The following is a 12,660-nucleotide window of genomic DNA, read 5'->3' as shown; positions in this document are numbered from 1 at the left end:
GGCGGCGGCGGCGGCGGCGGCGGCGGCGCCTGCGCCGAGGCGGTCAGTGGTGGCTCCGGTGGCGGAGATGCTGCGCGCCGCGCTGGGAAGAGGAAGCGGGCGTTGCGGCGGGCTCTGGAGGAGCCCGTGTTCCGCAGCTGCCGGCGGCAGCGCCAGAGCCCTGAGCACCGCCTCCGCCTCCCCTGGCAACGGCAGCGGCGGCGGGGCTCGGAGCGGAGGCGCTTCCCCCGCAGGTACCCGTGCCGCGCCCTCCTCCTGCTCCTCCTCAGCCTCCTGTCTCTCGCCGCGTTGAGTCCCCTTGCCCGTGTAATCTGCCCGTGGCTCTGGGGCAATGCGGCTGGGGCGGGGGTCAGAGCCGCTTCACTTTGTGGCGGGGGCGGGCGGGACGGACACCTGCGGGACACCTGCGGGGGCGGGCGGCGGACGGGGGCACTTAGCCACCGCGCTGCTGGCGAGCGCAGCAACTCCTGCAGCCTCAGGGGGCTCCCAGCGGGGCTCCCAGCGGGGCTCCCAGCGGGATCGCCGCGGCCGGACTTTGCCCGCGGCCGGACTTTGCCCGCGGCCGGACTTTGCCCGCGGCCGGACTTTGCCCGCGGCCGGACTTTGCCCGCGGCCGGATTTTGCCCGCGGCCGGACTTTGCCCGCCGCCGTGCGCGCTGCCGGAGGCTCCGGAGCTTTTGTGGCACGGATCGTGTCGGCTCTCTCGGGACAGCCTCGGCTCTTGGAGGCGGCGGAAGTGCCAGATGCCCAGTTTCAGGCCTGATTTTTTTTCAAAGGTTACAAAAATCTAACTTTGTACAGTTGTGCCTTTTTTTTCTCTTTTTAAATGAAGGAAAATAAACCCAAGCTGCAACAAAGTAATTCTTCTATAGTTTCACGTTTCTCTCGTTCAGTGACATAGAAAAATAATAACAATAGCGTTAGTGGCATTAGAATCAAAGGAAGTTTGCAGTTCTGTCTCCCACGATGAAAGTATCAAGTGTGTACGTTGGAATGTACCCATTGATCATGAATTAATCCACAGTAGTGATGGACTTGATTATAACTTGCTGCATGGATAAAGTAAAAAATATTGATTGTGCAGTCAAAGTAGAGACAATAGACTTGAGGAGCCATGTCCTCTGGAATTGAATGTAATTGGAATGAGATCTGTTAATTTGCATTGATGCAAAAATGTGTTAATTGGCTCTCTTGTCGGTGTCCTTTTCTGTCACTTAAAAGTATAAAGGAAATCATTTGTGAATATGAGATGAAAATTAATTTCTGTTCTCTGTTTGTTCCTTACTCATACTGTTAGGTTAGGCCAACCTTGGGATAGCTTACTGAGCTTAACTAAAGAATGTAAATCATATCAAGAGTAACTGGGTCGGTTTATTCTTCATCGAAGTTATTTATAAAAGATACATATGATAGTCCAATTCACAGTTGTGCAATTTTCGAGCTGGCTTCCTGCCAAGTCTCCGAAACTTGACAACAGAGTCTGCTTCCCAGAGAGGGAAGGAAAAAAACCCAAGCAGCCAAAGTTCTAGCAAAAATATATATTTTACATATGAAAGAGATATATACAGTGAGAATATTATATATATCTATAACCCCAGAAACCCTAAATAGCTTCCCAAAGGGAAGAGGGGAAGGGAGAAGGGAAAAAGGACAAAATAGGACAAAAAGGGACAAAAACAAAACAGGTCTACACGATCTAAAAACCCGGTAACCAGCAAACTGAAGAACTGGCAAGATCTCACCACTTGCCTTGAGAGAAGCAGGACGGCTGGACGCAGCCCAGTACTCTCCTCTCACACGTGGCAGACAACAGCAGTCACTGTAGGCCTCAGCTCCAGATAAGCCAGACCAAGACAGGGACCCACTATTCTGTAACCTCGCCGGAAAGGAAGAGAGCGAGCTCTCTTATCTATGCCTTATTTATACCCCAGGTTACGTAAAGGAATAGCATGGAATACTTCCGTGTTCACCTTCCTAGTTCCTTCCTGGTTACAAGCTGGTCTCCAGGAAGGCCTAGACTGAAACCATCACAGCAGTAAATTCAAGCATCATGGAAATTGAGAGTTTACATATAGGATATAGTTAGAGCAGGGAGAGTGGATTTTTCTTTCAGTCATCAAGTTACTGGAATAAGTAAAAGCAAAAGTACAAGAGAAAATGTGAGTTCACATTTTCAGAAAATTTAGACTATTGTGCCAGAATTGCAACAAAAAACTCTGGGGGGTACACACCCACTTTGGAAGCTAGTGATTAAAGGAAAAAAAACACCAAAAATTAACCAAAAAAAAGTCCAGGAGATGTTTCTAGGTAATACTGATCAATTCTGGTCTCTTGTGTCTGTTTGTGATATGGTTTTGTTTCTTTATGTTCCTGCAATAGATAGCATTCCTGTACTCAGGATCAGTGTACTGGAACTGCTGCTTCTCTGATAGTAAAACACTTTCTATTTTAATTGTTTCAGCAAATTATTGACTTGCTGAAATGCAAATCTAGGTCCTGTATATTTTCTTTGTGAGCATTTGTGATCTTCTGGTCTGAAGAAACTAACAGGTCTATTATTTTCCTCAGATTTTCCAAAGGAAACTTTTTATCTCTCCTCTTTCTCACATTTCTTCATTATTGTGGACATCTGTTATTTATTGGCATTAAAAAAAATTCACAATGGTCTGTTTGTCTCCAAGTTGTGCTTTCCTATTCTGTTCCAACTATGGAAGAGTCCTAATCCCTGAATGAAGTGTTAGATGATGCCATAATGTGAGTGATATGATAATTAGTAAGGGTTCATCAGTTTTAGTTATGCATAAATACATATGCATAAATACAGGCTAATCTTGATGTTTGGTAGCTTCTTTGAGAAATATCTTTATGGATTCCTGCAACTCAGCTGCGGGTAGCGAACCTAAATATCGGCTCAGGATGAGGATGTGTGAGCCATTAAATAATAAGGTGCAACTCTAAAAGGCATGGAAAGAATAGAGAAGGTGGACTTTTTTTTTTTTAATTGAAATTGTATATATTTTTACTTTTGGGGAGCTGTGCTCTTCAGTAAAGCTGTTTACATATTTTTGGTAAACATAGTGTCACTGAAACAAACAGTGCACCTGGCTTGATAAGACTGAGGTTCTACTGGAGGGCTGGTGGTGTTTACCTAGCACAACTGTTTTTCAACACCTGCAACTCACGGAGGTGTGCAGCACTGAAGGGAGGTGGCAGCCTGAGATTTTCCTAAAGGCTTGGAAAGTGCAAAACACATGGCCATTCCTAGATAGGCATGTTTTCACAATACTCCTTAATCTGCATATTGTATTAAAATCCAAAACTTATTAACTTGTTTAACAGAAATCTCTCTGGAGATTATTATCCTGTATTTGGGGAGGGAGATGAGGGGACAGTGGCATAAAAACAGTGTTTCAGACAACCAATGAGAAAGACTCTTGAATTTCATTTTTTTTTAAGATAAAAGTCACTGTTTTCTGTTTCTTGACAGATCCTAGTAATGTAAAGCCATTGGATGGTGTGAAAATTCTTGATTTAACAAGGTTTGTGTTTTGTCTGTAATTTGGAACAGTGTGTCTAGATGCAAATATTCTGTTTGGAAAAACTAAGAAAACAATATTTCTTTAATATTACAGGGTGCTTGCAGGACCTTTTGCCACAATGAATTTGGGAGATCTAGGGGCTGAAGTTATCAAAGTAGAAAGACCAGGTAAGATTTCTATTTGTCCATTTTAGATATAATACGAATGTGGGCTAGCTTAACAAATAGTAGTTTATGTGTTTTAAGTAATATATGAATGACAATGGAACACTGAAAACTTTTGTAAATATTTAGATAGACAATACTATGTTTATTTCTTGATCGTGTGTTTTTTGTGACAGTTTGTGAATGGTATTGTGCTAAGTAATAGCTGTTTTCAAGTTTGAGGAATGTTTTTCTATCATGGTACTCTTTCTGTCGTGTTAAAGAACTGGTTATTAGTAGGTTTGTTTTGCTTATACAGGTATGATCTATTTGCTTTAAGCTTAACATTGTGCTCCATGTAGGTGCGTTTTGGTCAGAAATAGTCTATGTCTATATTTAGAAATGAGGTGAGAAGGTTGAAGTTGTAAGGTCAGGTGACTTTTTTTAGATATTAATATTCAAAGCAGTACTGAGTCATCACTTACTAAGTGCCTTATTGCCTTGCTCAAAGCTAAATTGATTTTGTTTTAATTGTTTGGACTTTACTTCGATTTTAAATTGGGCTTGTGAATGCTTACATGTATGATGGGGTGTTTTTTGTAACATGATAAGAAGGTTAAAACAGGGTTTTAAGTGTAGAGTTTAACATGCAAAATTTGAGAACACACAAATCCTTCCATCAATTAGTTACGTAATAGTTATGGAAAAGGTGGTTTGCCCATTTGAGAATTCAGAATCTTCATCTCAATTCCCTCGGAGGAAAAGTAGATAATTTAAAATAGGAATACATCTGACTACTCAGCATTAGATTACTGATAAAATGACAGGCACTTTAATTTTCATTTTAATGTTACAAGGAAGAAAGGTAGTAGGAGCATTTAAAATAGATATGTTGTTTCTTGGCACTGCTTTTCTGTAATAATATACAGATTTAGTGGTCTTGGCAAGAATTTTGACTAGTAGAATACAAGGCATGACCTGGCATGCTATATGTCTCCTGAGAAAAAATTTAATATTCTAGTACAGTTTCAGGTTGTTAATTAAACATTACCTTGTTGGAGAAATTTTTCTTCGTAATCATGCAAAGTGAACAACAGTTATTTTCTGCATGCGGTAGTTGTATCTTTAAAGTCCGGGATCTGGTATTTCTGCATAGAGATGAGAGTTCCCTGAAAAGGGAAACTTCTGAATTTGAATGAAGATCTTCATTAACAACCTTTGAGTTTGTGTTTTCAGATGCAGAAACTTCTGTAGCTCTCTCTGATTGGACTCTGGGTAATTTGTTTCTGTTCCGTAAGGCAGGATTTCTGGAAGAGCTGGAGATGGGTCATTGCACTAGCTGTAGCAAGTGCTTCTTTTTGTTTCTGCAGCATGAAGCTTAATCAGTTGTTGCCTATCAGTGGTATCTTGAAGTTGTGTCTGGAGTGTTTCAAGAATAGCTTATTGACCATGTGCACTGTGAATTGGTCCAGCAAGAGCTTCTACTAAATTCTTCCACATTGCCTAAAAGAATGGCATTGGAACTCTGCTTAAGTTAAAACAAACAAACCACCAAAAGAACCCCAACTCCTCTCTCCCTACCACCCCCCAACCCCCAAAGAAGCCCCCAAAAAACCCCAAACAACCAAAATATCAACCCACAAATAAAAAAGCAACCAAAAACCCTGGAAATACAGTGGTGGTGTGTGGCTGTATTAGTATTTTAAAGACTAAGTGTAATCCCAGCACTAGCAAACACTTTGTTCACTTTGCTTAGTTACATTTGCTTTTAGGTTGTTTTTGATATAAATAACTGAAAATATATATTATAAACTAGTATTTGTCCTGCCTGCTAGATAAAGCTTAGGTGATTTAAATGGGATGTTGGAGGAAAGCTTTTTATTCTTTTTATTTGTTGGCAATGTGATATTGGAAAACTATGAACCCGTGATGGTATTTCTTTCAGGAGCTGGCGATGATACAAGAGCCTGGGGCCCACCTTTTGCTGGGACAGAAAGTGTTTACTTTCTCAGTGTCAATAGAAATAAAAAGGTAAATGGAGGGTGGAATTGAACATTAGCCTAAGTTTTCTGTAACTACAACTGAATATATAAAACTTCTTAGTTGGATTCTTAACATATATATAGTGGAGCGATAGTTACATTGGCCTTAAGTTATGATGAATAAATTTGAGGAGAATAATTGAGAGTGCTTTTGAACAAAAGAGGCGGCATATCTCTGGTATGGTGCTGTGGATAGCTGAGGCAAATTCAAAAAGCAAAAGTGCTTCTTCCAGTCTTCAGTTGCTGGTGCAACTTGACTGAAAATGAAACCTGCTGACAATAAGGGTTATTTTAATTGAATGATCCTTTTCTTCAGGTGCATCAGGTCAGCTGATGTGCATCAGCTGGCACCTGGAGCTGCAGGAGTGCTGGCATTATACCAGTGAGGTTGGCTAAAGGTAGCTTGTGAAACTTCGGAATTAACATGAAGTTTCATGATATACCTGAATTGTTTAATGGCTTATTGCCATTGAAACAAATGTTTCTGGTGTCCCCGTGTCTATTTGCGGTGCTAAGTCTTGTGCAAATATATGGTGAAGAGACTGCATATGGTGCAGCTCCCAGCTGCACATCTGTCAGACTTGTTTTAGACCTTGTCTGATCCATTGGTGAGACAGTTCAGCTTGCTCTACTGAGAGAATTTTTTTTTTTTTTGCAGAAGGAGTTGGGGTATATGTTACAATTTACTTATCCAAATTAGCTGCAGTGTGAATTTGACTGTTGGTTATGTTTAGAAGAGGCTTATTATCACCAGAAGGGTTTTCACATAAATTACTGTTGTATTTTTTTTAATCCCCAGAGTATAGCTATCGACATGAAGGATTCCAGAGGAGCAAAGCTAATCAGAGAGGTAGGTTTTGATAGTGTGCGAAGTGTACCTATATTGTATTGTTGTTATACTGAGTAATAAAGATTAAACTCTGCATTTCAAGTATTAATTTGAAGTCTGATAATTAAAAAATGTATGTACACAGTTGGTTTGGTAAATTACAGTATATAGCCTCTGTGCCTTTAGACTCAATGTTCAGTGTAACTTCTAATGATTTTAGATATAAAATTTGCACAAAAACGTCATCAAAGTCATCAAATGAAATATTGTCAGGAAATGGTCTAATAGCCTATTGCTTTCTTCTTACTGCTGGTGTATTTGATTTTGGTGTACTACTTCATTAGAAAGATTCGAGATGGACTGATCTTACGATGTCAGCGAGAAAGAGGAGATACTGTATTTGAAGTTTTTTGAATGTTACAGTGTATTCATGACTTCAGTAGCTGTATCTCTTTCTGAGAAATATTGTCCTGTAGGTCAAACTTAGTATTTGTTTCTTTTTCAGTCTTTGACTTTAGTCTTTCAAAGGTGATCCATTTTTTTCTATTTAAAAATTATTAAAAGCATCATATTTCCCATTCTGTGAAACTTGTGCTTTGTCATCCCTTTATTATTTGTTGAGAAATATAAGACCTGCTACTTGCTAGTGCTGTGTTTTAAGCCCTGCAGTACTAACAGCTGGCTTCTGTTACTGTGTGTTTCAGTGTCAGTTCCAATCACTTTTTCACAATGAGACTGTATATGTCATGCAATAAGTGGAATTTGTCTGGTAGTATTTTCTCTTGGGAATATTGCTTGAAATGGAAATAGATTAAGTTTTCTGATACTTGTGACTTGTTAGCTATGTAAAAGGTACTTCATATGGAAATCTTTGGAGTTTATAAGTCAAGGATTCTGGAATGCCTTTTCTTTTTGCAGAACAGAACCATTTATTATTGATTTTTTTAAAAAGTTGTATGTTTATCTTCTAAAAAATTTAGAAACAGAAACTGTTGTTATTTTTCATGGTATAACACAGACGTCTTTTTGAATAAACTAGTCATATTCTAGGTAAGGGCTATAAAAATTGTTCCTCTCGCATAAGAAGACTAATTAGTTGCTTGACCTTTACAAATGGTGAAAGAAAAACTACTCTATGCAGTGTCCACTGATTACACATGTGTGGGCTGGCAGTGTTCGAAGAGTTAAAGGCAGCTGGACCTATGAGTCAGGATGAGCTGGAGATAAAAACAGTTTGTATTCTTTAATAAAGTTGCTTTAATCATCACTATAGATTTCTGTTCCTTAAATCAATGGCATCCCTATGTGATATAGCAACATCATGAACTGATGAGGCATTATTTAAGTGTCACTCTACTTGTGGAGTTGTCCATCATTCTGCTTGATTTAGAGTGATATATTTTGAAAGCACTTGGTGCAGAGGTCTTAACGTTCTATTATGCATCTCAAGTGGAACTTCTGTTTGTGTAAAGTATGTGTAAAGGGAAAGTTGGCTATCAGGCTTTTTCCTGTTGCCTCCTGCTATATCAGGACAGATGTGTATAGAATTGAAATTGTTCAGTATTGTATTTGTTACTACAAAAGGTAGTGTTCACGTCTGTAAAGTAACTGATGACAAGCAGAAATTCAGGTTTGTGACACTGGTTCCTCATCCATAAATATGAATTTTGTCCGAGCCTAAACACTACAAAGAAATGTAACAAGGTTATAATTTTTTTTTCTTAAGAAAGGTAGCATGGTTAGAATAGATTGTATTTCACTCTCTCAGAAATTTTACATAGGTAGATGAGGGCAAATCTCAGTCTAGAATCATGTTAAGAACAGGACTGGTGAGTCTTCAGCTGTATGACACAGCACAGACTTGATACTTCAGTCAGTAATATCAAGTGAGCTGATGAAATCTGTTAATCAGGAGTCCTTGCTGCCTTTCATCCTTTGGCACAGCACTAGAAAAGATTTTTGCAAGGGTCTGTTGTTTCATATGTGATTAGGTGATTTCCACAAAATTATTCTTGGGTCTTCTTTTCTGTTTCTTCATTCTGTGTCACTTATAGCCCTGTTTTTCTTTCTAATGGTTTTTGGCTCGCTGTTAATTGCCTTCCAAATATTTGTATGTCTTCCTGAATGAATATAATTTTTTTTTCTCTTCAGTGATGGTATATGCACCAGCCCCATACTTTGGCATCCTTTTGTAGTAATATGGCTCAATATCTCTTTAGAATGTTATTCAAGACTTATTGTCAGAAGCTCACTTAAGAACCTTGAGAATACTTTTCTGTGTATTTAGTCTTAACTAATTAACTTATCTATTCATGAAGGACTTGGGGGAATTTGATTGGCTGGGAGCTGATGGCACTTCTTCTCTTCCACTACTTTTAGCTGATGGGTCAATGCATCTCATGCATGCTCTCTTACTTGATAAAGCAAACTATTAACACAAATACACATATATATATATTTTTTTTCTGTGTGTATATATATGTTCATGTGTGTGCGTATGCACATTCTCCTCTGTGGAGTTCTTGTGAAAACTAAATCACCCCCCCCCACCAAAAAACCATCCGAACAATGAACCAAAAAAACCCCAACAAAAACCCAAAGAAAACTTCCCAAAGGTATGTATAGTTTGCTTAAACCAGTTAGTAGCATTATTACTTGTTATGCAATATAATGACTACTTTGGCATGAGTGATGCCAGTTTTTATTTCCTGAGGCATAGATGTTGAGCATATCAGTTCCTATCTGGAATAGATAGTATTCCAACTCAGGTCTGTGTTGCAGCGCTATGTTAGATGATGTTAAAATACAGGTGATTTAGAGGATTTGTAGAGCATAAAGTGTGACATTTCAGTTGACAATGGACTTAAAACCCTATTAAGACTGAAAATTCTTTTGAGTTTTAAGAACACACGGTTTGTTTGAATCAGAGTCTGAATCCATTTTCCACAATGGCAGAATTGTGGGTTCAGTGAGCATGAAAAGAAGTACCATACATAGAATGCTGCCTTTATGCATTAAAATCTGTTTCCAAGTACCACGAAAGCTTTAGCTGTAGAGCTGATGCAGCACTTGTAGGATGTCTTGAAAATTCATTTCTCTGAGAGTATATACCTTGCTAAACTAAACCCAAGTCATTGTATCCTCATCATTGTCATGCCATGTATGTTACCAAGTCCAGAGGTATGGTGCTCATCATGTTACAGTACCGTGTGTCATGCTTTCTTCCTCAGTGGCTTGTAGGAGATGATAGTTCTTCAATATGAGATGGACAACAACTTTCAAACCATCTTAGCCCTTACAATCACTATAATTTGCAGACATTATAAAATCCTGGCGAAAACAATATACAGTTTTTAACCAGTTTCGTCTCTTGAATGAATTAGGCTAAGGCTGTAGCATTACCAGTTTAAAAAGTATTTACGTGTGAACTGCGATGAATTTAAATAGAAAATAAAACCTCCTTAACTTTATTTTTCATAAGGGCATACTATTAAAACCTAGAGCTTGTACCAGTTGTATTTCCCTAATTAAGGATCTGTTTCTTATTTCATTGTAGTCCTACAGGTTCTTGACATAGCCTTAACACATTTTAAAATGCACCTTTGCCATATGCCACATGTAGTTACTATAAATGTTATTAATGTCTTTTCTGTGCATCAAATTAAAACATTTATAAGTTGAGTGCTGCCTTGTCTAAATAAGAATCAGTTTCTTCTGTCTTTCCTGTTAAATATTTGCAGACTTGGAAGCTTCTTTGGCCTTAAATTTAGCTGAACAGTTGACACGCTGAAACAAAAGTGCATGTGATTGTTGTTATGATGACACTAGTTTATAGAAGCTGGTCTAATTGTAATCAATGATTTGAAAATGAAAACCAATTAAAATTATTTCTAAGGTAGAAAAGAAGTGAAGGATGAAGATACATTCTTTCTACCTCCTTTTTCTCAAGGTAAGTGCAAGTATATAGATGAAGATTGTTCTGTAAACTGTTGTCAAGCTATAGGAGATTGATGTGATAATATCACATCAATGTGTAATATCACAGTTTTGTCTAATCACTTTAGGATTTTGACAGTCTTCTTTCTCGATACGCGGCATCTCTAATATGTAGTTTGCAGAAATGCATAGTCTAACAGGCAAAAAAATATCTCTAGGCTTGTAAGTTTTCTCTTATTAGAAAGACTAGAGCCATTTTGATTATTGAGTTTTTAAAATTAAGTTACATAATACATAGGAATGTATTGAAATTTTGGAAGCTAATTAACAAATCTTACTCATCCATTTCTTTTCTAAAGCTTGCAGCAGCATCTGATGTTTTTGTGGAAAACTACATCCCTGGGAAACTGGCTGAAATGGGTTTAGGTTATGAAGACATTAAAAATATTGCTCCTCACATAGTGTACTGTTCAATAACAGGTATTTTTTTTAATTATGTTCAATTATTTTCAATTGTGTTCATTATTTCCTTTATTCCAGTCAAAGTGTTAAAAAAGCCATACAGTTACGTAGAATTATGCTACTTTGATGTCAGTTAAGATAAATTGAAAGATAGTGAGTTTGTTCAATTCAGAAACAGGTACAGAAAAACTGGGAGGCAGCAACCATGTCAACAGCTTACAAGTTGTTCAGTGATGTTACCATGCCACCCTTACATGTTCCTACTGATTTTGAAGGAGCTGGGATTGGCTGGCCTCTGTGGATTTTGCTTTGAGCTAGTTGAAAACTCAGATTTCTTTTTTTTTTTTTTCCCCCTCCCAGAAGTTCTGCCGAATCTGTTTACATATTGCAGGTTTTAAATCTGGTAATCTCAATGTTCTTTACTGCTCTGAAGTATCTCTCTCTTCAGAATTGTGCAGTTACATGTTCATGGTAGCTTTACGTGGCTTTGCTACAATCTACTGCCTGGTAACTGAAATGGTAGAAGAGTTGTAGGTACTTTAAAAAGCTGGGAAGAATGAAAAGAAAACAGACATATGAATATCAGGAACTGCATACATCTAAAAATAATTTTAAGTCTGTAAAAACACTTAAAAAACTTCAGATAAAATCAACTCAAAAAAATCTTCATTAAGTACTAGAATTAAAGTTCTAATATTACAATGAAATTGATGTAAAACAGAAGTTACAGATATATTTAGATGGTTTTTTTAGATGAGTTTAAAATCTTAGTTACGAACCTGTTATGCCTCTGAATTTCTGAAGAATAAATGGCTTTAGCTTTTTAGTTACTGGGTATGGATGTAATTTAATCAAAATTCAAATAGCTTTTTAGTCTCTTGTGACGTATTTATCATGTTTGTGTGGCAAATGTCTGAAGATGATGAGCAGGGTTATATGCAGGGTTTGCTGAGAATCTTTGAATACATGTTTACGTTGGTCAGTGGCTAGTTGCCACAATGTCTTTCGCATTTGTTTGTGCATATAATCACACAACTGGAATTTTTTTTTAGGTGGGTTTTTGTTTGTTTGTTTGTTTGGGTTTTTTTAGTTGTTGTACCCATAATGATGAAAAATGATGAAAATTACATCCAAGCGACAGTCTACATGAGGTAGCTTGGCCTTTGGTTTTGGCCAGGACAGAGTTAAATTTTGCAGTAGCCAGGAGGCGGCATGGCTATGACACAGATGTTATTCTATACCACCTCAGGTCATATGCAGGGAATGGAGGAAGGGGTCCCTTCTGGTCTAGTAAGTGTGGTGGAGGGGAGGGGTCAGGTAGTGCTGGTTCCCTCTGTTATCGATATTGTAGCTGTTACTGTTTTCTTCTCTCATTGCTGTTTCCAGTAAATTGTTCTTATCTCAGCCCCTGGTCTGTACTTTTTGTGCCTTCAGTTCTCTTCTCCATCCCACTGCACAGGAAAGGGAGGGAGGATGGGAGTGAGTGAGCAGCATGTGGTTTGGAGTGTTTCGGTGGGAACACTAAACTGGGGAATACCGTTCCTAAACCACAACACCCTCTCATCGTATGTCAGATGCTCCAATATCTTAATCACTTTTGTGACTGTGCTAAACTTGCCTCAGTAAGTCCACACCTGCCTTGTACTGGGGAACCCAGAGCCATGCACAGTACTACAGGTGTGACCTCACCAGCACTGAGAAGAGGGGAT

General features: G+C 38.5%; 1 protein-coding gene across 4 annotated transcripts in view; it reads left to right on the top strand.

Moving 5' to 3' along the window:
* Positions 1–52: 52 nt before the first annotated feature.
* SUGCT (succinyl-CoA:glutarate-CoA transferase) overlaps positions 53–12,660 on the top strand; it is a 318,249-nt gene continuing 305,641 nt past the window's right edge. For all 4 annotated transcript variants that reach the window (XM_027675845.1, XM_027675843.1, XM_027675841.1 and 1 more), the window contains exons 1-6: positions 53–233; positions 3,488–3,539; positions 3,633–3,706; positions 5,628–5,713; positions 6,524–6,574; positions 10,849–10,969. In XM_027675845.1, the coding sequence (XP_027531646.1) occupies positions 68–233; positions 3,488–3,539; positions 3,633–3,706; positions 5,628–5,713; positions 6,524–6,574; positions 10,849–10,969 (550 nt within the window). In that variant the 5' untranslated portion in view covers positions 53–67. The remainder of the gene's footprint in view (positions 234–3,487; positions 3,540–3,632; positions 3,707–5,627; positions 5,714–6,523; positions 6,575–10,848; positions 10,970–12,660) is intronic.

The sequence above is a fragment of the Neopelma chrysocephalum genome, unplaced genomic scaffold, assembly GCF_003984885.1.
Source record: "Neopelma chrysocephalum unplaced genomic scaffold, ASM398488v2 Primary Assembly neopelma1_26, whole genome shotgun sequence".
In the NCBI taxonomy this organism is placed as follows: Eukaryota; Metazoa; Chordata; class Aves; order Passeriformes; family Pipridae; genus Neopelma; species Neopelma chrysocephalum.
This window is presented reverse-complemented; position numbering and strand designations above follow the sequence as displayed.